Below are 25299 nucleotides of genomic sequence, written 5' to 3'. Positions count from 1 at the left end.
TGCAACTTGCAGCACACCCTGTGTGAAGCCACTGTAGCATGAAAGCAACTATAGGCCTTATGTTACATAATGAATAACCATGGTTGTATTCCTATGAAACTTTACTTTTAAAATTTAAAAAGAATCATGATAAATAAGTTAGAAAAATACACTCTACATGATATGGTATCTGGCAGACAATATAATTTGCAAGGACAAAGTGCACAAGGTGAAACTGTGGAGTCTCTTGTTTAAAAACTAAGAATTTCAGCTGTGCATGGTGGCACACACCTGTAATCCCAGCACTCTGAGAGGGTAAGGCAGGTAGATCTCAAGTTTGTGCCTGGCCTAGGTAACTTTGCAAGACTCAATCTCAAAATAAAAAGTAAAAACAGGTCCGGCCGGGGATTTAGCTCAGTGGTTCCACCGCCTGCCTTGCAAGCATAAGGACCAGAGTTCTATCCCTGGTACCAAAAAAAAAAAAAAAGTAAAAACAAACAAACAAACAAACAAACAAAACGAGCTAGGGATGAAGCTCAGTGCAAAGGATTTGTGTTTGATCCCCAATACTACAAAATAAATAAATAACAATAAAAATTCAAGATTGTGACAATGGAGCATTAAGCCAAACATATACCCTATTTGAATTTATGGGTTACATGTCTATAAAGCCAATTCTGGTTACACACACACACTACACTATCTTATACATGACACTATAAAGTATATGCTTAAAATATACACTGTACTAAGTGGATATATGCGCAGGTAGGTGGACATATAAAATACACATGCTCTATTTTTTCCTCCCATTCCTTTCTGTTATTTTAAGTACTGTAAAAAGGGCAATACTAACCTATTTATTTATTTTTTGGTACTGGGGACCGAACTTGGGACCTTGCGCTTGAAAGGCAGGCGGTGGCACCACTGAGCTAAATCCCCAGCCCTGTAAAAAGGGCAATTTAAAGTGTGTGTAAATTATTTCTAAAAAGAGCTAGCACATTAAGGGTGCTGAAATTAGCCATTTGTAAATATATCCTTTGTATCACCTCATGTGCCACACAAGTGTCTCCAAGAGGATTGCCAGAAATCCAACCAGGAGACAGAGGATATGGGTCTTTAAAGATATGTCTATGGAAAATTGAACTAATGCTTTTTAAAGAGTTTCACATGCTAAAAACTACTGGGACAGATAAATGTAGGATATATTTTTCCTCATTTCATGTGGAAAGCATAAGAAAAATATGAAACTAACTCTAGAAATTAAATAGGTCTTCAAGGTTACTTAGGTATTGATATTTTTCCACTGCTCTAAATGATTCTATGATCTCCACAAATTAAAGAAATATTAGCTTTACTAGTCATTTGTTAATTCGATCTGCCTACAAGTTAAATGCTTCCTCTAATGCTTCTATATATAAGTAGAACTAAAAACCTGAGAAGTCTTTTGGGATTAGTACGGTAGTTTATGTTCTGCTACGTGGAACATCAAAGTTTGACTAGGCAAATCTTAAGGATGTAGCCAAAAACCAATAGTACAAGACATTCTAATGTCAACTAGGTTCTAAATAAGGTGGTCTAACACTTAGTAGGCTCTCATTCTCATTAGTTCATATGGTCAGCAGCCTTTCATCCTAATGAGAGTGTTACAATAAACATGTAGAAGGTCCAGGATTTAGCTCAATGATGTCACCACCTGCCTCACAAGCACAAGGTCCCAAGTTCAATCCCCTGTACAAAAATTTAAAAAAAAAAAAACCACAACAAGAATAAACATGTAGGTGAAAAGACAAAGGTTTTCCAGCATTTAACAGTGTGATGATTCTGACTGCAAAACCAGAGAAGGATCCAACCAAAAAGGAGAATTACAGGCCAATCTCCCTAATGAACATAGATGCAAAAATCCCCAATAAGATACTGGCAAACAGAATGTAGCAAATCATCAAGAAGGTTAGACACCATGACCAAGTCAGATTCATCCCAGGGATGCAGGGATGGTTCAACACATGCAAATCAATAAATGTAATACACTATATTAACAGAGCCAAGGACAAAAACTATACAATCCTCTCCACAGATGCAGAAAAACTGTTTGACAAGGTACAATACTCATTCATGATTAAAAAAAAAAGTCCTACAGAATGGTACAGATGGTCTTTACCTCAATCTGATAAAAGCCATCTATGACAAACCAACAGCCAGCATCATATTAAATGTACAAAAACTGAAAACTTTCACTCTAAAATCAGGAACAAGACAAGAATGTTCACTATCACAACTTTTGTTCAATATAATTCTGGAAACATTAGCCAGAGCAATTAGACAAGAGAAAGAAATAAAAGGAATAAGGTTAGGAAATGAAGAAGTCAAATAGTCATTATTTGAGGATGATGTGATACTCTACATAAAAGACCCCCAAAACTCCACCAAAAGTCTTCTAGATTTGATAACCAAATTCAATGGTGTAGCTGGATACAAGGTCAATGCTCAAAAGTCAATAGCCTTCCTGTACATGAATAACAGGCTCATGGAGAAAGAAATCAGAGAAACAATCCCTTTCACAATTGCATAAAAAATTGAAATACCTAGGAATCAATCTAACAAGGGAAGTAAAAGACCTCTACATTGAAAACTACAATACTCTGAAAAAGGAGATTGAAGAGGATATCATAAAATGGAACTATATCCCTTGTTCGTGCATAGGAAGAACCAATATAGTGAAAATGGCCATTCTTCCAAAATTATTATACAGATTCAATGCAATCCCAATCAAAATGCCAACAGAATATCTCACAGAATTAGAAAAAAATAATCCTAAAATTCATTCATTTCACTGTGGAAATCAGTGTGGAGATTTCTCAAAAAACTAAAATGAGAGGTTCCATTTGACCTATTTTTACCTCTTCTTGGCATCTTCCCAAAAGAATTAAAAGCATCATACCACAGCAATATATACACACCCATGTTTATAGCAGCACAGTTCGTTATAGCTAAATCTTGGAAACAAGCTAAATGCCCATCAACTGACAAGTGGATATAAAAGATATGGTTTTTTACACAATGGAGTACTACTCTGCCATAAAGAGGATGCACTTGAGACATTGATAGCTAAATAGATGGACCTTGAGATCATTGTCTTAAGTGAAATAAATTGGACATATATGTTTAAATACAGCATTGTTTCTCTGGTGTGAGAAACTGAATGTAGAAATAAGGACTGAGATGTATAATGGATGTTGAGAAATGGGAAGAAAATGTTCAAATGGGAAGAGAAGGGAAGAGGAAGGGAGAAAGGAAGGGACAACAAAAAAAGTGAAAATAGAAGGAAAAATGGAAACAAATCTTTTGTACATAGGGAGGGGAAGGGGCTTAAGGGAGGAATGGGATAAAATTAAATTAAACAAAAAGTGTGATGAAGTGAGAAAAACATTTAAAAATTTATTGTTAAAGATTTTTCTGAAGTCCATCATAGTGACAACCAAGTCTACATGGCAACCAGGAGCTGTAGACCTTTAACTTTGTAGGCATCTAGAGAATCCATTAAAATTCTATTTGAAAAGTTTTCCAAGAGACTTTGGGGTTTTGTATAACATGGTGACAGACTATAAATAGAAAGTTGGTAAACTCTATGAAGTATGTCTTTCAAGACTAATTTATGTGCCTTGAATGTTTAATCTTATACTACTTTTTAACTCAGTTACAGAATTATGTGTATACATGGTACCATATGTCACATATAATCTATGCTCAGTAATAGAAAATAAAAGCTAACAAATGCATCGGAGTCCTACTTATACATGATTATCCATAAGAGTCATCTGTTTAAGGGCATCAGTCTGTCTTCATTAACGTTATTAAAGCCATTCATATTCATGAGAATTTCACCAGTCAGATTAGCACTTCTATTCTCAAGTTTAAAAACAGAACCTATAATCCAAATGTAAGATATTATTGAAGGTAGGAACCTATCACTTTCACAAATGCAAAACATATTTTTTTTTTGGTTCTGGGGATCAAACTCACGACCTTGCGCTTGCCAGGCAGGCATGGTACCACTGAGCTAAATCCCTGGCCCACAAAACACAATTTTTAAAGAGTTCTATTTAATGCCCTTACCCTTTGATATCTCCACAGATACTTCACGTATTACAATGACTTCTTCTATTAAATGATTAATATTATATACATGTGTGTTTGACAAGAAGTACTAACAGTATTAACAACTGCCCAAATGGGCTATGACTCAGGATATATTGAAGTTGGAAAAAACACTTTATGGGGATGTTTAACTGAGAGTTCAAACACAAAAACAGGCCAGTGAACTAGATAATATTTATGCTCACAATTCTGAGACATCATGAATATGAAACAAATCTTACAGATTTTAACAAGGAGGGCAGAGGATGGTAGCACTGGGAATGAAGAGGAGGCAAATTCAAGAGACTCTATGAAATATTCTACTTACTCAATACAATTTGGCACTGATTAAACATGGGATGCAAACGGAAAAGATGAAGAATGAAAGATCTCTAATGTTTTTAGCTGAAGAAACTGAGTAGCACGATTAGTAGAAATGATAAAGGATTGAGAATTAACAGGATCCCCCCCCCGCCCCTAACCACAGGTTTGACTGTGAAAGAATCTCCCTGAATAGGGCAATTAAAAATAAAGATGCTAAGTCAGTGATTCTGCTTTGTTTCTTGGTATCAGGGATAGTTCTAAGAGCTCAGTGCATATATGGCAGAAGGGACAGGGCCTGAGGAGACTAGTAGAAGTAAACTAGTATACCTGGCAAATGGACAGGAATTCAGGAGCAGAAAAATAATATTTAATGGAGACATATTCTTCACCTTGGGGATTGACCAAAGGACTGGACTAGGCCTGAGTCTTCAAGGAGCTAGAAAGGCCATGGCAGAGTTTATGAGATCCAAGCTAACACCAAAACATTCAAAATAGACTTAATAGGCCTGAAGGAGCCAGTCTTTATGAAGAATATCATAAAGAAAATGATATTTGAGAGGGCCAGGGATTTAGCTCAGTGATGCTGCCATCTGCCTCAAAAGCGCAAGGTCCTGAGTTCAATCCCTGGCACCGCAAAAAAAAAAAAAAAAGGTATCTGAGAAAACTCTAGAGAAAAACTAAACACAGAGACAGACCTAGGAAAATATTGCAAAAAACTATGGAACTTTACTGGCTTGAAGATTCTGCCCTTGAAACACTATTTGTTACATTTTTGAGTAAAAGATACATAGCCATAATTTACATATGCATTACTGTTCCATGACATATAATCTATTAGCATGATACCTAATTACCCTTAACTTTGTCCTTCATTTAAGGCTGAACCTACTTTATAATGATCTCTATTAGGTCAGATCTCGTAATTCTCAAAAGATGTTCCAGGAAATAGAAAATGAGTGGCATCTGAGCTCTAGCTAGAAATTCAAATCTTTAGGGGCTAAGATCTACTAAAATAGAAGTCCTGGGGACAGAGTCCACCAACCTGGAATTTAAGCTTCCCTGGTGACAGATGAACTCTGAGGTTTGAGAACCACATTGCCTTAGACATTCTAGAGCTAGACTTCTTTAGAGGTCCAGGAGAGATATGTGTGATAGGCCAGAGAGGCAGACAGATCAACTAGAAATAATGTGGGGTTTGCAGTAGGCAGCCTTCTAGTTGTGTAGATTCCTGAGCAAGTTACTTAGCCTTACCGAACCTCAGGTTCTTCATAGAGAAAATAGAAATAATAATAGTTACCTTGAAAAGTTACTATTAATACTGAAGTTTATATATCTCCATGGTAATTAGGAGAGCTGGCTCTCGTGTTAGGCCCAGTTCAAATGCCATTTCTACCACTTACTGTATGATTTTGAGCAAATTGATACACCTCTCTCTGCTTCAATTTTCTTATTTATAAAGTGAATACATTTTCCTCATAGAGTTGTTGTGAGGATTGGATGGGTTAATATATGTATAAATTGGTTAGAAGACTGCCTAACACATAAGTGCTCAATAACCCTTATTTATTTATAAGGAAATAGAAAAAATGATACTACAAATACAAATAACAATAATGATACTACTAAAATATTTAATGTAGGGCCGAGATTTAGCTCAGTGGTTCCGCCACCTGCCTTGAAAGTGCTAGGACCCAAGTTCAATCCCCGGAACCAAAAAAAAAAAACAAACCAAAACTTAATGTAAATTCATGTAGCCCTAAAATATAGCAGGTACTTAATATTTAGTAACAACTACTATTACTATCACTATGTAATTCTTTCCCACATAATGTTAAAAGTTCTACTATATAAGTATCCCTGATACTTTCATATATTATTTACATTCTAATCTCTTCCTTCTCCTCTAAATAACCTCTGTGGACTACATCAATATTATCTGCCTTGATAGTTACACCATGCTATACTACAGTTATATAGTATATGTAACTGGCACCATTGGGACACAGGAGATGGAGATGGAACAAAGGAGATGGAATCTCCTTGTGCCTTTGCTTTTTTTTCAATTCCCATGACTCTGTAATTATTCAAAAATAAAAAGTATAGAAAAATAGGGATAACCAGGCATGGTGGCACATGCTTTCAATCCCATCTACTTGGGAGGCTGAGGCAGAAGGATCACAAGTTTGTGAAGGCAGCATGAGCAACTTAGCAAGACACTGTCTCAAATTTTTGAAAGAGCTGAGGATGAACCTCAGGGTTAGAGCACTTACCTAACATGTCCAGAGCCCTGAATTCAATACACACACACACACACACACACACACACACACAAACACACACGAGAAAAACAGTAACAACAAAAAAAATAGGGAGCTTGTGTGAAGTGAGAAATACTGGGGTGGTAGTTGCACCTATAATTCTAATTTTTTTCCAATTAAGATACTCAAAATTAAATTTTAAAAAGACCATGAAGCTAAAGTACAACTAGGTGATTCTCCTCTTTAAATCAAATTAATATCAATTCTACTTCATCATCTCTTACCCAGCTCACCTTCTTTAGTTAAACTAAAGTCAGTTTCCAACAAATTATAAATCAGAAAAGTCTAGCAATGAAAAGAAATGAAGTCCCCCAATACCTGACCAGTTTTGTTTTCTAGAGAAAATATATTACTGTATTAGTCCATTTTCTGCTACTGCAGTGAAATACTTGAGGCAGGGTATCTTCTAAGGAAAATAGGTTTATTTAGCTCCTAGCTTTGTAGGCTGCAAGTCTAAACAGCATAGTTAATGGCTCTAATGAGTCCCACCCCTTGCATCACATCATGGCAGATGGAATTATGAGTATGTATGAGGGAAAGATGACATAGCAAGACAGCCAAAGGTTGGGGAGAGGCTAGGTTTGCTCCTTTTAGAACAACTCTCTCTTGAGAATTAACTCTGGCTTCCAGGTGAACTACCTTAATCCCTTTTGAGAGGGATGCCCCCTAAGACCTAATCAATTCCTGCCATGACCCACCTCTTAAAGGTCTCCCAACATCACCACACTGGGGACCAAGCTACCAATACATAAAAACTTGGGGGACAAACTATATTCACAAGGTTTGATTATCTCTGTCAAAAAGGAAGCAGCCCAACTATAACAAACACAAATTATATTTTAGTGAGATTTAGCTACATACAAAATTTCTTTTTTCAGCCAGTACACTTTGCTGAAATCACACATAATCCAAAGTATTCCCAAAACAGTAAAGACCATAATAAGATCTATACATAGATTAGAGGGATTCCACAATTTTCTATTTAATGTACATATTATAAGAATAATCCAAACTGTTTAAATGAAATAATTAACAATTATAATTCTGAGATATATTTTACCAACCCAAGCCCTGTGTATTAGTTTATAAATTCCCTCACAGATCTGTTGCAAAACAGTTTCTTTATTCATATGACTCTGAGAACTTCATGATTCATTGAATTTAAGTATCTCCAAATTTTCCCTATGCCAAAAATAGTAAGTCAGGATATGAAGTTACCTAAAACTGAATAGCATATTTGAAGCAGGTATCCTAAGTAGAATAGGTTTTACAATGGTTACAACTGTGTATTTGGTTATTCTGTTTCCTACAGACTGTTTGTGTTCCCCAAAATTCATCTTGAAATCCTCTCCCTGTGAGGCCTTTAAGAGCTAATTTGTTCTTGAAGATTGAGACAAGAGAGCTTTCTCTCTCTAGTTGCTTTGTCATAGAAAATACAAAGACAGCTCTCTGCAAACCAGGAAGCTAACCCTCACTTGATAGGAAATCTTGCTAGCACCCTGATACTGGACTTCATATCCTTCAGAACTGAGATAAATTTACTTGCTACCTAATATACAGCAAGTTGCTACAGCAGCCCTCTTTACGATTCTGCATTTTACTATTTCCTCAGTCAGGCAAATCAAATTTCTAAAATCTTGCCAGGCGTGGTGGTTTACACCTTGGGAGGCTAAGGGAGGAGACTGGCTTCCAGTTCAAGGCCACCCTGAACTACACAGTGAGACTGTGTCTCAAAAAACAAATAAATAAAACCTCCTAACCAGGGTTAATTCTACTGTATTTTGCCAATTAGTTGGCCAAGTTGCATTTGAAGCAATTACCAATTTCCTGAAAAACTTCTTTATCCTTTTGATAAATTATGTATCTTCTATCTTAGGAGAACTGGAAGTACAAGCATTAAACATGTAAATTTGTTGGCAACTGAACAGTGACAATTTCAACTGAAGAATTTAGGCCAGCAAACAAGACTACCTACAAATTATAATTAAGGATAATTGTTTGTCTTTACAAAATGTATCACTCTTTTAAACATGTAGAAGGTTCTGTCCTGAAACATGTTTATTCCTTACGTTTTAACCCTAGAATGAGCATAACATCAAGTATTCTTCCATGAAATTCAGTGTAAATTAAAAGCAGTAACAACTCAATCTACACGTTTTTATAAATAAGTGTTGATTTGTTTTTCAATTTCAGGGACCCACCCTTGAAAAAGCTTAGATTCAGTTCTGGTGCTTGACAAATAAGAGTGCAGACTATGTGGCAAGTACTACTGAGTGGTAAGTATTCAGTAGAGAACAAAACAAATATTGATTGTCCTTGACTTCAGAGAGCTTATTGTCTAGAGAGGAAAACAGACTTTAGTCAGACATTAAACAAATACAATTACAAGGTGTGGTTATTGCCTATTTGTGTTGCATCTCTCTCGGTAATGCTGATCAAACTCATTTTAATTTTCTGCAGAGAGAATTTTGGGCTGTTTATTCATCAAATACAGTTAGTTGTATCTGTGTGATATGAAGACATATAACAACAGACAATTCTCTAAACTTCATCATGAAAAGAATCATGAAATTTATTTCAAGAAGTACAAAATATTCATCCATACATGGATGCTTACAGAATAACTTCTAGTCATAGAGTAAGAATTCACTAGTTAAGTTTTTTTTCTTGCACCCTTTTTATGACCAAGTCCATGGTGGTGGAAAATACATATTCCAGCTTTACAAATGAAGTGTCTCATCCTAAACTTGCATGCAAATACAATACTTTAATACTTCAATTAAATGGGTCCTTTGGGAGAATACAAATTTATAATGAACTTCATCATTTATATTTTAAGATCTGCGTTCAATTTACAGTCAAGTTAATCTTTAGTGTAAATTATTTCCAGGTAGTTTGCCACAGTCCTAGTGGAAAGTATGCAACGTACTGAGGACTTTAAAGATTACTCTGCTTCTAAGCTTTTTTTTTTTTTAAAGAAAGCTTTCCTCCCATTAAAACATCTTCAAGTGACTCCTATAGTATTCCAGCTATCTTCATTTGCCCTTTTTCAGAGGCAACTGTCGTTTATACTGTTTAAACGCACGGCTTCCTTGTCTTTAACTTTCTGGTCTTTAACTTTTAACTTTCCTTGTCTTTTTCCTTTGACTCTGTAAGTGTTAAACGTCTGCACCTTAAGCGTTTATTTCTGCACTTGTTCTAGAACTAATGACACTAATGACACGAAAGGACCAGAAGAGACCACAAAGGAGTTTGTAGGCTTTCTCCTTCCTACCTCTACTTAAACACATCCAGCGCCTGTTTTTGCTTCTGAACTAAGTTGCTGCTAACTACTTCGCATAGCACATGTGAGGTGCTATTATATTTAAATATATTTTAAAACATTTTCTCATACTCTTTACTGAAACTTTACGTTCTTTTGTAGCTTGTGTTATTTCTGCCCCTCGAACGATGTTCCTGGTAAAGATGGTATCCTTGGAATTCATTTTTTTTTCCTCAAAAGAATTACAGTATTTTATCACTGTCAGGCGCCTCGGTCCCCGCCTTCCAGATTAGCATTTTGCAGCCGAGCAGCTTCTTCAACTTTCTAAAACAAAATTCCCAGAAAGTGGCGTCCAAGGACCGTCAGCTCCTCCCAAGTTCCTACCTGTTGCAGGTACTTGGTCAAAGATTAATCCTATTCTTCTAATGGGCCCCTCTCCTTTCCCACCGGCGTCCCTCCGCCGTCCCCCCAGAACTCACGTCCGCCCAGACGCTCCTAACCCTGGGGCCGGGGGCCCACGACCACACGCCACGCCAGGGCTCCTAGCTGGGTGAGCAGAGCGCTCCAGAATCACCCCGGAAGAGCGGCACACGGAGAAGAAAAGAACGTTACTTTAATTCGGCTTCCCCCTGGACCCCCGACGTCCGGGGTCGCACTGACTAGCGCAGCAAACCCACTCGCTCCGGTCCCGTTCCCCCGGCCTCTCCTTCTCTTTCCCTGCCTCCCCTCCAATCCACTTCTTTCATTTCCTCCCCCTCTCCCCAGCCACGTGGTCCCCCCTCGCCCAACCTTCGCCACACCCCTCCCCTCCACCCTCCCGGCCCCCGGCCCCCGGCCCCCGGCCCTTCCCTCCCTGCGTGGCTCTCTTCCCCTTCGCGTTCTCCCCCCCCCCCGCCCCGCCCCGCCCCGCCCGCTCTCCATCGCCCCTTTTCATTGGCTGAACACACCGGAGCCAGGTTGACCAATCGGCAAGCAAGGCTGGGGGCGATGGGCGTGGCCGCGGCGCCGGGGCCTTCAGATCGAGGCTGCCTCCCCCTCTCAGCCGGCTGCACATTCCGGCGCCGTAGCCGCCGCCCGGCCCCGCAGTTGTCTTCGCTGGAGCTGCCGTCGCGCTGGGGCTAGGGCGGGGGGGGGGGGGTCGGGCGAGGAGAGGAGGAGAAGGCCGCGGCGGAGGTGGGGGAGAGTAGGAAGGAAGCGGCTGCCCGGCAGGCGCAGCAGCTCAGGCGGCGGCCCGGTTCCTGGGAGTGTCTGTGCGGCGCGGTGGTTGGGGTGGATCCCGCGGGGCCCGGGCTGGGGAAGGAATCGCCGGCCCGGCCATGGCGGACAACGAGAAATTGGACAACCAGCGGCTCAAGAATTTCAAGAACAAAGGCCGCGACTTGGAGGTACTCACGGGCCCCGGCGGGCGCGGGCCGTGGGCCTCGGGTCTCGGGCGGGTCCCTGCCGGGACTGCGAGTGTGGGGAGTCGGGGCGGGCGCCGCCGCCGGGCCGCGGGGGAATGGCGCTGGGGCCGCCGGCCGGTGACGCTTCGGCCGACGCGCCGGGAAGTTTGTGTCGGGCCTGCTCTTCTTCCGCCGGGGAGCGAGGTGCCCGGGCTCAGCCGGCGCGGCCTAGGCCTGCCCCGCAGAGCCGGCCGCCGCGGGTGCGAGGGGCGGAATGGCCGGCGCAGCGCCCCGGAAGAAGAGGCGTGCGCGGGCGGCCTGCGATGCCCCGGCCCCAACCCGCTGCCTGCTCCTGGCTCCCCGCTCCTCGCTCCTGGCGGCGGAGAGGCCGGCTCTTGTCGGGCACCGATGTCTGGTGCGGCGGGAGGGGGTTTTGTGGGACGAGCGTGCGGCAACCGATAGGGGCTGGGAACTTCCTCAGCAAGGCCCGAGGCGTCTCCACTTAAAGGCAAAGGCATTTTTTTTCTCGTCTTCCCGACTCCCGCTTTACCCCTGCTTCTCCCCAATATCCAAACTACAGGAGTGAACTTCTCCGTTGAAAAAAAAAAAAAAAAAAGCCACCCCAGCGTGAGAGGCCGTCCTGATGATACTAACAGTTCTTCCAGCGGCCTGTTTTACTCTGAACATAGCTAATTCAAGATGTGGCTCACGGTGTTCCCTCTTGCAAGCAGAGGATACCCTTTATTTCAGCTTGTCCACAAATCTCTTTTCCCTTTCCTAAGTGGAGACCACCAGCTGCATTCTGATGTACAAAGTCCAAACGGTTATACAAAACTGTCATCCTCTGATCTACAGTATCCTCCCTCCACCTGCTGGGGGTGAGGTGGGGGATGGGGTGGGCTGTGGAATGGCACCATCACGCTTTAATATTGGGGGGGCGGGCAGCTTCGTGGTCTTGCATACAGTTCCTTGAAGTTTTCAGCCTACATAAGGTATATGTGTTAAAAACACACACATCCTAGTGGGATTTTTTTGATGAAACACTTGTTCTTTTCAGCTTTAAGAATTTATTTTTTTTAATCCATTCTGAGTCAAGAATTTACCTTTTAAGAGAAAGTGGTAGGTTTTTTTAACGTTGACCTTCTGTACATTTTTATACAGTGATCTTCAGATTCCCGTGATGTTTCTGCACTTGAGCATTTGTTTGAAAAACTGTATGTCCAACGTTGTCGTTACTCTTTTTTAAAGGTTTACATGTGATGATATCCTTGTTCTTTTTCTAATGAAAAAATTCATTATCTTCATTGAAATAATTCACATGCCAACCTTTAAAATATCCAATTTATGACTTTCAGTAAATTTATTTGCTTCTTCAACAATGTGATGAAAGATATTTTTAGTTAAAAGTCACTAGCTGCAAAATTTACCGTGCACACCTGTAATCCCACCACTCAGGAGTCAGAGGCAGGAAAATTGCCATGAGTTCAAGGCCATCCTGCACTCTGCACTTCAAAGGGAACCCTGTCTCAAAAAAAACTTAAAAACTAATAAATACCACAGAATCCAGAAAAATAGTTATGAAGTGCCTATCAAACTCTATACCCCCCACACACACTTTACATTTCTAGTATCTTCACTGAGATTTTAATTCATATACCTTACAGTTCTCCCATTAAAATTAGTTTTGGCATATTCATAGCTGCTCAGCAATTACCAAAATCAATCTTCAAACATTTCTACCACCCAAAATGAAACTTGCTCATTACCAGTCAGTCATTTCCCAGCTACCACAGCCCTGTGCAACAACTTTCTGTCTCTTTGGATTTGCCTTTTCTGGACATTTCATATAAATAGAATTGTACAACTTGTGATCTTTTATGGCTGGCTTGTTTCAAGATAGTATGTTTTCAAGGTTCATCCCTGTCACATGTTATTGTGACAATAATGTACCAATATTTCATTCCTTCAGGCTAAATGATATTCCAACATAGGGATGTACTGTGTCACATTATTTATCCATTCATCAGTCCATGAACATTTGCTTTGTTAGCATTTTTTGGCTAATATATATAATACCACTGTGAACGTTCAAGTACATATTGTGTGGGTGTATGGGTCATATAGAAACTTTTCTATTTTACCTTTATTGAATTTCCAGACTTTTTTCTAAAGTTATCCTTGTTTTTAAAATTGATCTTTTTCCTTGCCACGTTAGTCAAAATCAGATTAAGTGGTGAGTCTATGTTAGACTACTATGTGATTTTAAAATATAAATAAAATATGTATTAGGCAGCTATTTGACAAGTACCTTGGGCCCTTCTAGTAACTGATTCTCCTGTATATACATTAGGAATGTTTTCACTTTTCCATTTGAGGAAATGACATTTGATGCTAATGGAAAGTTGTACTTTCTCCTCACTGTGACTTACTCAAAATCATATATACCAGGCATAGGTAGGTACCACATATGTAGGTCAGTGGTAAAGTGCTTGCCTAAGGTGCAGGAAGCCCTGAGTTGAATTTCCAGCACTGAAAAAGAAAAAAGCTTCTGTAAAATCACATGTACATAACTTGTATTGAGACAAATATCTTTTATTATCCTTAGAGAACACTATAATGGCCTGTTTTGAATATGTGCTAATTATGTACATGCCTTCTCAAAACATTATTATTGTGTCCATTTTCTCCCCCTCCAAATATGGTCACTACATTGTGTTGCAATCATAATGCAAGTAGAATACAACAAATTCTAGGAGAATACTGCTTTTTTGGTTTAGGTATTATGATGATACCTGTTTCATTGGGAGGTCTTTGAAAAAAAGTATAGACCAATGCTGTACAATGGTTTCCCCCCCCTTTACTGGAGATTGAACCCAGGGCCATTGTCTTGAGCTGAATCCCTAGCCCTTGTTTTAAGTTTTGAGACAAGTTCTCGCTGAGTCACTTAAGTTGACCACGTTGGGATCAAACTTGGGATCCTTCTCCCTCAGCCTCCCAGAGTGCTGGTATTACAGGTATGTGCTACCTTGCCTGCCTATACAGTTAATTTTATATATCTATAATACCATTGTGTCATGTAATATTGTGTTTTAAAAAAATCAATTAGGTATTTTATGTTATTCTTATACTAAGTTTTCAAAATCCAGTTTGTATTTTTATAATTACAGTCTGTCTGAACTGTTAAACATTCTAAGTACTTAATAGCCACATATGGCTAGTGACTACCTTATTGGTATATGTATAAAAGATAGCATAGAGACTGACTTATAGCCTTTAAAAAAAATTTGATCTATTTGATTAGAAATGATGAGCACAAAATCCTAGAGTTTAATCTGATCTTTAACTTTGTGTGTGACCTTGGAGGAAATCACGTAGTCTTACCATTCTTTCATCTCTAAAACTAGAGATGCTTGATGTCTGCTTCATGAGAGTTATAAAGATTAATAGGTTAGTGTTAGGGAGGTGCCTAGCAATTCTCTGAGAATTTTGTCATCATTAGCTTTTCTTCTGGAGGGAGGGGAGATAATTTAATAGGATTCAGTAAAATTGATTTTTATTCCCTTATCTATAGTGGGCTGGGTTTTTTTTTTCCTGTGTGTGTATATGTAACAAGTCACATTGAACTTTAGGTTACACTGAACTGTGAATGGGAATGCTTTTTAATATAGGGACATGAAGTTGCTTATTGAAGGGCATTTTGGGCACAGAGAATTAGTGACCCTTCTAAAGTCAGTTTCTGTTAAAGTTGAAACTGATTCATGGCTTTCAGTCTGGTATTCGTCACTTCCTTTGGATATACCATTCTGGCTCCTCCAAAGTATGATCGTTGCTAACTTTCTGGAAAGACAGAAGTGTCAAAGGAAGTATGTTTGAATATCCATTTCAAATAATTTTCAAGAATTGTCAGGTAATATCCATCAAAGCTTTGCTTCTGCCCAGCAGTGTGATAGAAGATCATCAATATTAGCTTGAAAATAGTAACAATAAAGTACACCATACAACACAAGAAATGGGTAGTTAGCAAACTTCCTATAAAAATATTTGTCAAGATAAAACAAATTAAGTTCATTTAAGTTTGTTTTTAAAGTAGAAGGGAATTCTCTTACAGAGTTTCTAGAATAGTTTTCATAAAAGTTTTGAGTATTCAGGCTAAAATAGAATATAAGATATTAGAAAAATAATGAGATCTTAGAAAAATATTTTAAATATAAAAATATTAAAATGCTACAGAATTAGAAACTGTGATTGTCCACACAACATAAAATATGAAGTCAGTTGGACTTTAAAAATAAATAAGGTTCCTTGGTTAGCAAGAGTTTAATAAAATTGATCGGCTCTTTTGTTGTTTAGAAATAGCCTTAGTGACTTGCTACAGTGTGCAGAGTGAAAAGCATTGTTAAGCTATTAAGTCTTGTTAACTTTTAGAGACTGACCTTTCTCATCACAAATCTTGGAACATATTTACTGTACTTAAAATAACTGCTGTCTAATTTTTTGTATATTACTCTAAGCAGGTGACAATATGAAATATCTGATAGAAATATACTTAGTAATTAAGTGATTGTTCATTTGTTTTCTGCTAGCTTTTTAGGTTTTTGAGGCAATCAATTTCAGAATTGTTTCATTAATAATTTTTTTCATCAAGATGTTTTATTCGTTTCATTTTCTGAGCCAGATCCTTTTGTTCTCTTTTTTTGCACATGCACGTAGCACACAATGAACATTTCCCCACCATCACCTCCCTTTTTCCACTCCCCTAGTTTCACATATTTTGGGGGTTGAGTGGGTTCAGTGTCATTGATAATTTTTTTAGAGATATCCTCGTTTCTCATAATCACTAATATGTTTAATGAGTATACAAACTACTACAGAACTATAGGCTAGTTTAATTTTGAAAGTATAAAACTACTTTGGAAAAAATGCATAGATATTTTTCTTTTGTTTTTTGGTGCTGAGGATTCAACCCAGGGCCTCATGCATGTTAACTTAGGTAGTTTTTAATCATTGATTCCTAATCACTGATAGTGGTAGTGGATCCTTATAAATGTTTTTAAATGTTTTCTGGAATAGGTATTCATCAACCTGAGGACTGTAATGATGAAATGAGAGTGTGTTGTCAAATTTTATCTCTGGGGCTGGTATGTAGCTCAGTGGCAGAGCACTTACCCAGCATACACAAGCCCCTGGGTTCATTGTCTAGTACTGGGGAAAAAAAAGTTAACCTTGATTCCTAATCTTAGTTGCTCTCTGGTTTAGTATTGGAACAGAGGAAGGAGTATGATTGAAGAAGACTTTTGAGCACCTGCTATGCATGCTTTTAACTGTATTCTCATTCTCTCAGTCTTATAAGTAGAAATTATTGAATTCATTTTAAAGAAGAAACTCATGCTTTAGACTTAGGAATGTAACATTCAAGGGAATGATTTTAATTTAGGTATGTCAAAGTAAAGTCTATACTTTTCATACTATACCATACTACAGTACTTCCTTTAACTTCTTTCAGCCTTAATACAAATCTCAAATTTGATTAAAAGATTTTGTGAGAGAATACCTAGCATAGTCTATAGTGGTGATGGCAAACCTTTTAGAGCTTTCAATACAAACAGCCAGCTGTGGCACACCTGCCATAGATTTGCTACCACTGGTCTATGGGATAAAATAAGTATCCACCATTTTCTTTGTTTTCCCAGAGATTTTTGAATTGTGTATCGTTTGTGAGCTTTGAACAGTAGAGAACACAATCTGTTTTCTGTGCTTTCCATTTTAGGTTTGGTAAAAGATGGGATTAAAGGGGCCTCCCTTTTTCTATAGTTAAATACACAAACAATCATTTGATTGGCACCTACAAAATAAGAACAGTATATACCTGTTTATAATGGCCTTAAATCAGAAGTTTTCAAAGGTTTGGAGCTCACTAAGGACCATGAATTTATGTTTGTGGATTTCTACTCATGTTTTCCATTTGGAAAATCAAAATTAAGAATTTTTTAAATGTTTAAGCATATAAAAATTCATAGCAGTGAATACTCACATTAGGAAAACAGAGCAAGCTCAATTACACAGCCTGATGCTGAACCTCGAACTTCTAGAAAAAGAAGAGCAGAACAAACCCAAAGCTCATACAAGGGAGGAAATTATAAAGATCAGGGCAGAAATCAATGCAATGGAGACCAAGAGAACGATACAAAAAATCAGTGAAGCCAAGAGTTGGTTCTTTGAAAGAATAAAAAAAATTTTATATAAACATATTGTATTTATTTTAGTGGTGCTGGGGGTTGAACTCAGGACCTCTGGAATGATAGGCAGGCTCTGTGTCACTGAGCTACATCCCCAGACCTTTATGAGACAGGAGCTAGCTAAATTGCCCAGGATACCTTTGAACTTGGATCTTCCTTCCTCAGCCTACTGAGTAGCTGGAATTACAGGCAAATAAGTAGGATTACATGTATGTACCACTATACTCAACTAAACATAAAATTTTTAATAAAAAATAATTTATTTTTCAAAACCAAAAATAGGAAGAGTGACTACATTTAATATTTTTTCAAGTCTCCAATGTTTTGTTTAAGAGAAGATAGCAGGATTTTTATGTCTATTTCTGAATTCAGCCTTGAGATGCAGTGTTGAAGTATATGAAGAACATACAGCTTTAAACAGATAGGCATTTGAAAAATAACTGCGTTTTCAGTATGCTTATGAAAATTATTCTTTGATCCTATACCATTTAGTTGTAACATAGTCTCAAGCCACTTTAGTGAACATTTCTTCACTGTTACATTAAAATACATTGGTCCATAGACATTGGTCTGATTTTCAACTTCACATGTATCTTGTTTTTGTTAAGGTTATTGGTACTATTTAGATATACATAATGGTTACATTGATCCTAGGGAATTTGTACCTGTATGTGATATTTCTTGATTCTTGACATGTATCTTTTATCTTGCCCAATTTTGTGACACATTAGTTTATTTGAAAAACAATGTATCACTGACAAAAGATTGAAGTTACACAGGTCTTCTAAATACTGACAGATTTTTATCATACAATAAATAATTCACAATTATTATTCTCACCACACAGTTCAGAGAAATACTTAGTATTGGGAATCTGTTAAGGCCATGGTGGTAGACACAAGTTTTCAAAAATTCTGATTTTCATTTGAAAGCTCAAATTTTATCATTGGCAGTAGATATTATAAATTGTTTTCCTTTACGTCAGAGGCTTTCTTTGCTCATTTTTATGAAAACATCTGCCAACGCTAAGTCTAAATAACCATGATTTCTCTGTCATCCTTTCAAATAAAGATGGTGCTCCCCCCAAAAAATTGGCTAGTTAATTCACAATTCAGTTGTACAAGTATTTTTCCTTTGAGACAGTCATCCAGCTGAAGAAGTTGTTATGCAGAAGTGATTTATGTGTAATCATTGTTTTATCACAAAATTAGGGGGAAGAGGCCAGTATTTAATAAATGTAATTATTTTTTACTGTTTCATCAAGGTCATTCTTAAGTGAACTTGCTTTATTTTCAAACTATGAAATGCAGTGACATGATTATAGCTAGGTGCTGTTGCCTTAATTCATGATAAACTGCTAGCAGTTTGACTCCCTTTGCATCAGTGCAAATGTTAACACGTGTGTGTATGCACTCATGCACGATTACTAGTAGTAGTATTGGAAAATAGTTTTGATCTTTGAAACTATCAGGAAAGATCTCAGGGCTCCCCATAGTAGCCCATGGAGCACATTTTGAGAACTGTTTTAATTATCATTGGTTCTGTTATGAATGACTGTCACTTTTAATGCTATTAATATATGAGTTAAAAGAATCCAGGCCATAGAGTCACTTAGGTCTGGGTTTGAACCCTAGTTCCTCCATTTAAAAGTTATGAAAGTTAACATCATCTCTCTACTAAGTCAACTTCCTTCATCATATATTAAATCCTAGTAAACATCCAGTAAATGTTAACTGTCAGAATAACATTTTGCTTGCAGTTCCTTTTTACTGCTTTGTGTTATAATCTTAATCACAGGAATCAAAAAGGTTTTCCTTTCTCCCTCATTAAAAGCCTACTTTCTTCCACATGTTTCAGCCAAACTGTCAAAATTGCTAGCTTCTGACTTCATTTCTCTAATCCTGTGTTGTAAGTAGGTTAATAAATGTTTATGTAGATTTTGTAGCTGGTTTCTTACAAGATTCTAAATTTAACTAGAAAACAGCTCTAATTTACATTGTATAGTATCCATAATGATTTAAAGTTATTTATAGACATTTGCTGGTAATGTATTAGCCAGAGTATTTTAAACGCTGTTAACACTCTCCCAATGAGCTACTTCAGCTGGCCTAGTGTCCCGTTCTCTAATGAAAACTAGCTATTCAGTATCTACTATTAATACCTGTTCTTGTTTCTATGATATGTGTGTGATTCTTCAAAGTAGCAATTACATCAATTTATTTTGTAGTTATATCCTAAAAACCCTACATTTGAGTGGTCTCTGCTTGGTTGTATTAAATGGTCCAGTCCTATTTGCTGTCCATCCTGCCTCTTTAACCCTGGTTGCCTTTAGCAACATCCAGATGTTATGGTCCAGAAACATAAGCAAAATAATAGTCTTAAGATGTTCAAACAGTTGTTACATCATTCCTGGGGTTAGGAGATAGATAGGAAACCTAAATATTTTCTGGCTGTCTTTAGAATACTGAGTTTAAGAGTACTGTGGTCTTTTCTGATGTTGTTAGCACTGAAAGTTAAATCTGATTAACTTCAGGCAGAATGAACTGATTTTTATATGATAATAGTTACATCTTAGGGAACAGAAATCCAGCTCAAATTAGTTTAGTCTTAATGAAGGGATCTTGTCTCTTAAGCACGTAAACTCAGGACCATAATGGACATTAATTATGCTACTGGTGCTAGTCAAAGTCCAGGGAAGGCTCTGTGTCCAAGTTTTTTATTTTGTTTTTGTTTTTTCTGGTACTGGGAATTGAATCCAGCACCTTGACATGCTAGACAAGCACTCTGCCACTTGGCTATATCCTAAAAGAACCCTTTTAATTTTATTTTGAGGCATGATCTCACTGAATTGCTCGGGCTGGCTTTAAACTTGTGATCCTTCTGCCTCAGGCTCCTGAGCATCTAGGATTATGGGCATATATACTGCCATGCCCAGCTGATTGTCCAGATTTTATGTGCTTATACCTGAACTCATCACTATTGACTGTGGAGTATCATTCTGTGATTGGCCACTGTGAGGTCAGGTGTCTGTGTTGAAGATGAGTTTGTTGGTCCTTCTGCTTAAAACACAGGTTTGCCACAGAATGAGGACAGTGAAGAGAAAAGGAAGAAAAAAACCTTTTGAAGACAAAATTGTAAAGTGCTACTAACCAGTAGAGATGTAGACAGTTGGTTATTTTGTCTTTGAATATTATATGGATACATTAATTATATTACAAGTATAACTATAGAATTGGGTTGATGGTCAGCTCTTTTATCAAACAAAATGTAAAGCATTTGCATTTTCCTTATTTTCTTGAAGATTTTATCCTAATTTGCTTTTGTTCTCCAGCTGTAAAATAATGACACTATCTTTAAGTGATGAAAAGCTTAAGATTAATAAACAAATATGGTTAATATCATTAGTCATTAAAGAAGTGGAAATCAAAATGGAGATAGCACTTCAAGCCCAACAGGATGACAGCAACAAAATAAACAAAAACAGTAATAATTGTTGATGATGATGTGAGAAAAGTGGAACCTTCATACAGGGCTGATGGGAATATGAAATGGTGCAGATGTGGACTACATTATACCTCAGGGATATACCTTAGGAGTCTCCTTAGCTTGCACGAAGCTTTAGGTTTGATCCTTAGCACTGAAAAAAGGGGGAGGGGGAGTGCTGCTGCTTTGAAAGGCAGTTTTGCAGTTCTTCAAAAAGTTAAACAGTTAACATGTAATCCAGAAGTTCTAGCTATTAACTCAAAAGAATTAAAAACATTTTCTGCACACTCAAATGAATGTTTATAGCAATGTTATCCATAACAATTCCAAATGTCTATCAACTAATGAATGGATAAACAAAATGTAGTATATCCATATAACAGAGTATTATTCTACTACTAAAAAAACTGAAGTATTGGTACATGCAGCAGTATGGAGGTGCCTTGAAAACATGTTGCTTGTACCAGTCACAAGTGATCACGTATCATGTAACTTCGTTTATATGTGAGAAGATATGGCCCCCAAAAAGCTGTTTTTCCTACTCTGTCCTCACACAGTCACTCAGCACTATACTTCTGACACCAATTAGTTGGTTGCACACGCACACCCAAGCACCAGTGTCTTCAGTGGACACCAGCTGAGTATCTTCTAATTTAATTTCATTTAATGCTGACTGACACAATAGATAGTGTCCGTTGAGGGCTCAGTCCCACAGGGCTGCCTCTCACTTTCAGATGCCAGTACTTCTTACTGACCAGCTATAAATTATGTCTCCCCTCTGCTGGATCAATTAATTGGTTAGATCTCCTCACAGAACTCAGGAAAACAGTTTACTTACAGATATTATAGGGTAGGAGGATACAGCTCAGTAGTAGAGCATTTGCCTAGCATGTCAATCCTCTACACCATTAAAAAAAAAAAAAGGAAAGGATAAAGATACTACAAAGGGTATAGATGAACAGCCATCCAGATAGAAGAGATGCATAGGGCGAGGTATACAGAAAAGGGCAGAATGCTCTCCCAGTATGCCACCTTCCAGGTACCATCACATATTCAGCTACCAAAAAATTCTTTTAAGTCTTTATGAGAGCTTCATTACATAGGTGTGATTAGTTAATCATTGGCCATTGGCGGTCAGCTTAAGATCAATCCTTGATTCTTCACCATAGGTTGAAGTGAGGCTGGAAAAATCCCAGTCCTCCTAACATGCCTTGGTATTTTAGGTGACCTAGGTCCCCCAGCCACCAGTCACTTCATTAGCCTACTAAAGACACCCTTACCACTCAAGAATTTCCAAGGATATTAGGAGCTGTGTGTCAGGGGGCCAAATATATATTTTACACTATCAAATGTCTGGGATAGGTAAATCCATAAAGACAGAAAGTGAATTAGTGACTACCAAGGGAAATGTAGAATGACTGCTGCTGGGTGTGAAGCTCTTTTTTGTGTGTGTGGTAATAAAAGTTATCTGGAATTATTGGTGATGAGTACACAAATTTACTGCACTAAGAGCCTCAGTGCATTGTATGCTTCAAATAATTGAACTATAGGTTATGTAATTATATTTCAGTAATGCTGTTGTGATAGCTACAACGGATAAAGCTTAGTTAAGAGAACTGAGTTGGGGCTGTGACAACTTTGTACTACCTGAGGGTCACAGTTGAACTTGTCCTAGTAGTTTTCACTGGTTTCCCTTTCTACTTTTCCCTGTATTGAATTCATTTGTTCAGCTAATATAGAAAGGATTGTAAGCAGTGAGGACAGAGCAGTAAATAACAGGCTGAGTTCCTATTCTGGCAGGTCCAGATATCTGTTTCCTGGTCTTAGCCTGACCTTGTGGAGGTACTCAACCACTGTGAAATAAGGGTGTAAAGATTCTTTATTATATAAATAATATACTTTAAGTTTGAAGGGAAAGGAAATCCTGAATTTTTGTATCTGATAATTTTTCCCTTCAGTTCTGTGGGAAAAGCTTGATTTTTAGAATGGGAAGATCTGGGGTTGCACCCCATTAGGTTTAATATTTTTTTATCTTAATTTCTGCATTTATGAAATTAAAATCTCACTTTGGTGGGTGTTCACTTTTGAATTAGGCTTTTAATATTACAGAGACACACCTTTATTCAGACTAGGTGAAGTAGAGTGGAATGTTAAAGTTTTGGAGCCAGTTCTCAACATTATCCAAGATAGTAGGGGAATGTCTTTGTGGTAATTCATGGACTTTTGTTGTACTGCCTGCTGGCTGCCAGATCAACTACTATGTTTTATTTTCTCTAGCTACTATTTCAGTCTTTATGTAATTCTACGTTAAGTTACTAAAAGAGAATCTGACTGAGGTAATAAACTCAACCTATGCTAAAGCAGATTTTTTTTTAAATCCTGGTCTGCTTATAGATTGGCTGTTTCTGGGTCAGATGCTTTCCTCTTAACTCCTAGCACCAGTCATCTCTGTTACGGGGAAGCGGGGGTATTACATGGTAGGAAATATCTCTTTTTCTTCAGGAGCATCCCTAGAAATAGCAGTTTCTTTTAAACAAGGTTGTAAGTATATTACTTAATGTCATTTTCATTCTTTTCTGTTAACTTTCTGTTCACTGTTACAATCTGGGGCAAATCATATTAATTACCTTATTATTTTCTTGTCTCCAGAATGATTGCTTTGTTTCTACTATTGCCCTTCTTCAACTCATAATACAACCAGCATAGTTTTTTTATTTTATTTTATTTTTGGTACCGGGGATCGAACTCGGGACCTTGCGCTTGTGTGGCAGGCGCCGGAACCACTGAGCTAAATCCCTGGCCCAGCATAGTTCTTTGATGGGTTTTTTTTTTTTTTTGGTACTGGGGATCAAACTCGGGTCCTTGCACTTGTGAGGCAGGCGTTGGAACCACTGAGCTAAATCCCCAGCCCACCCAGCAATAGTTCTTTTAAAAAACAAAATAAATCAAGACTTGGGCTGTAGCTCAGTAGTAGAATGCCTAGAATGTGCAAGGCCCTAGGTTCAACCCTCAGCATTCTCCTCTACCTCCCCACTAAAACAAATCATGTTCTTCCTTTGCTTCAGTAGCTTCCCACCACATTTAGCTTCCACTCTTTACTTTTCAAGGCCTTGACAAATTCAGTCTTTGTCTGATTCTACCTCTTTCACTCCACTATCTCCCTTAGTTACTATACTTACTTATCTTCTAATTCCTGCCACTCTTATACATCAATGGCTCGCTCTTCAGGTCCTTCACACACGCTACTCTGACCATCAGAATGCCTTTTTCACACTCTCTTCCCCATCCTCTTTCCTTCACTTGCCCTGTTACTTGTCATCCCTGAACAAGCTAACTGAAAATTAAACCTCCATTTTTAACTTTAAGATAATTTATATTTGTTCTCAATATTACTTTCTCCCATCAGGCTTTAAGTTCCCTGAACATTGTGGACCTTGTCTGCTTTGTACCCTCCATTCCTTCTCTCCTCTCCCTCTCCTCTCCCCTCTTCCCCTCCCTTCTTTTCCCTTCCCCTTCCTTCCTTCCCACTCCCCCTCCTTTCCCCTCCTTTTCCTTTGTCTCTTTTCCACTCCCCTTCCCCTCACCCTTCCCTCCTAGAGACAAAGTTTTGCTGTTTTGCCCAGACTAGCCTCAAACTCCTGAACTAAGAGATCCTACTGCCTCAGCCTCCTAAGTAGTTTAGACTATAGGTTAGTTAGGAAGCTTTTCGTATAGATGACACTTAAGTAAATATTTGAAGGAATTAAATGAAATATTTTTAAAAATAAAGCACAAATGTACTATTGTTGTTTGGGTTTTTTGTTTTGTTTTGTTTGGAGGTACAATATGAGGGGTTACACCCAGGGCCTTGTGCATGCTTAAGCAAGTGCTCTGTCTTTGAGTAACATCCTCAACTCTTAAATGAGAATTTTTAAGTCAAGTTCATTTTTTGCTAATAGTATTGCATGGTAATTTAAAATAAATTTTTAGAAGAATAAAGCAGTATTCTCACTACTCTTAATCTCTCACTACTCTTAATCTTTTGGATGTTTTCTCTTTTTGTATATTTCTTTAAAAAGATACTTGAACTTAAGTTGAGTTCTCATGAAAGTAACTCATTAAAATACAGCTATATTTCTATATATTTGGCACTGTTGTCTGTTATTAGGTCCAGATAATTTGTTGGAAAAGGAGCTGTC

The 25299-nt window shown here is 38.0% G+C and overlaps 1 protein-coding gene across 1 annotated transcript in view; it reads left to right on the top strand.

Annotated features, from left to right (window-relative positions):
• The first annotated feature begins 11036 nt into the window (after nt 1–11036).
• Kpna4 (karyopherin subunit alpha 4) overlaps nt 11037–25299 on the top strand; it is a 60640-nt gene continuing 46377 nt past the window's right edge. The window contains exon 1 of the mRNA XM_087186460.1: nt 11037–11405. Within this exon, the coding sequence (XP_087042586.1) occupies nt 11337–11405 (69 nt within the window). The 5' untranslated portion in view covers nt 11037–11336. The remainder of the gene's footprint in view (nt 11406–25299) is intronic.

The sequence above is a fragment of the Heterocephalus glaber genome, unplaced genomic scaffold (genome assembly GCF_053883595.1).
Source record: "Heterocephalus glaber isolate CG9 unplaced genomic scaffold, H.glaber_assembly_v1.0 deba00001504, whole genome shotgun sequence".
In the NCBI taxonomy this organism is placed as follows: Eukaryota; Metazoa; Chordata; class Mammalia; order Rodentia; family Bathyergidae; genus Heterocephalus; species Heterocephalus glaber.
This window is presented reverse-complemented; position numbering and strand designations above follow the sequence as displayed.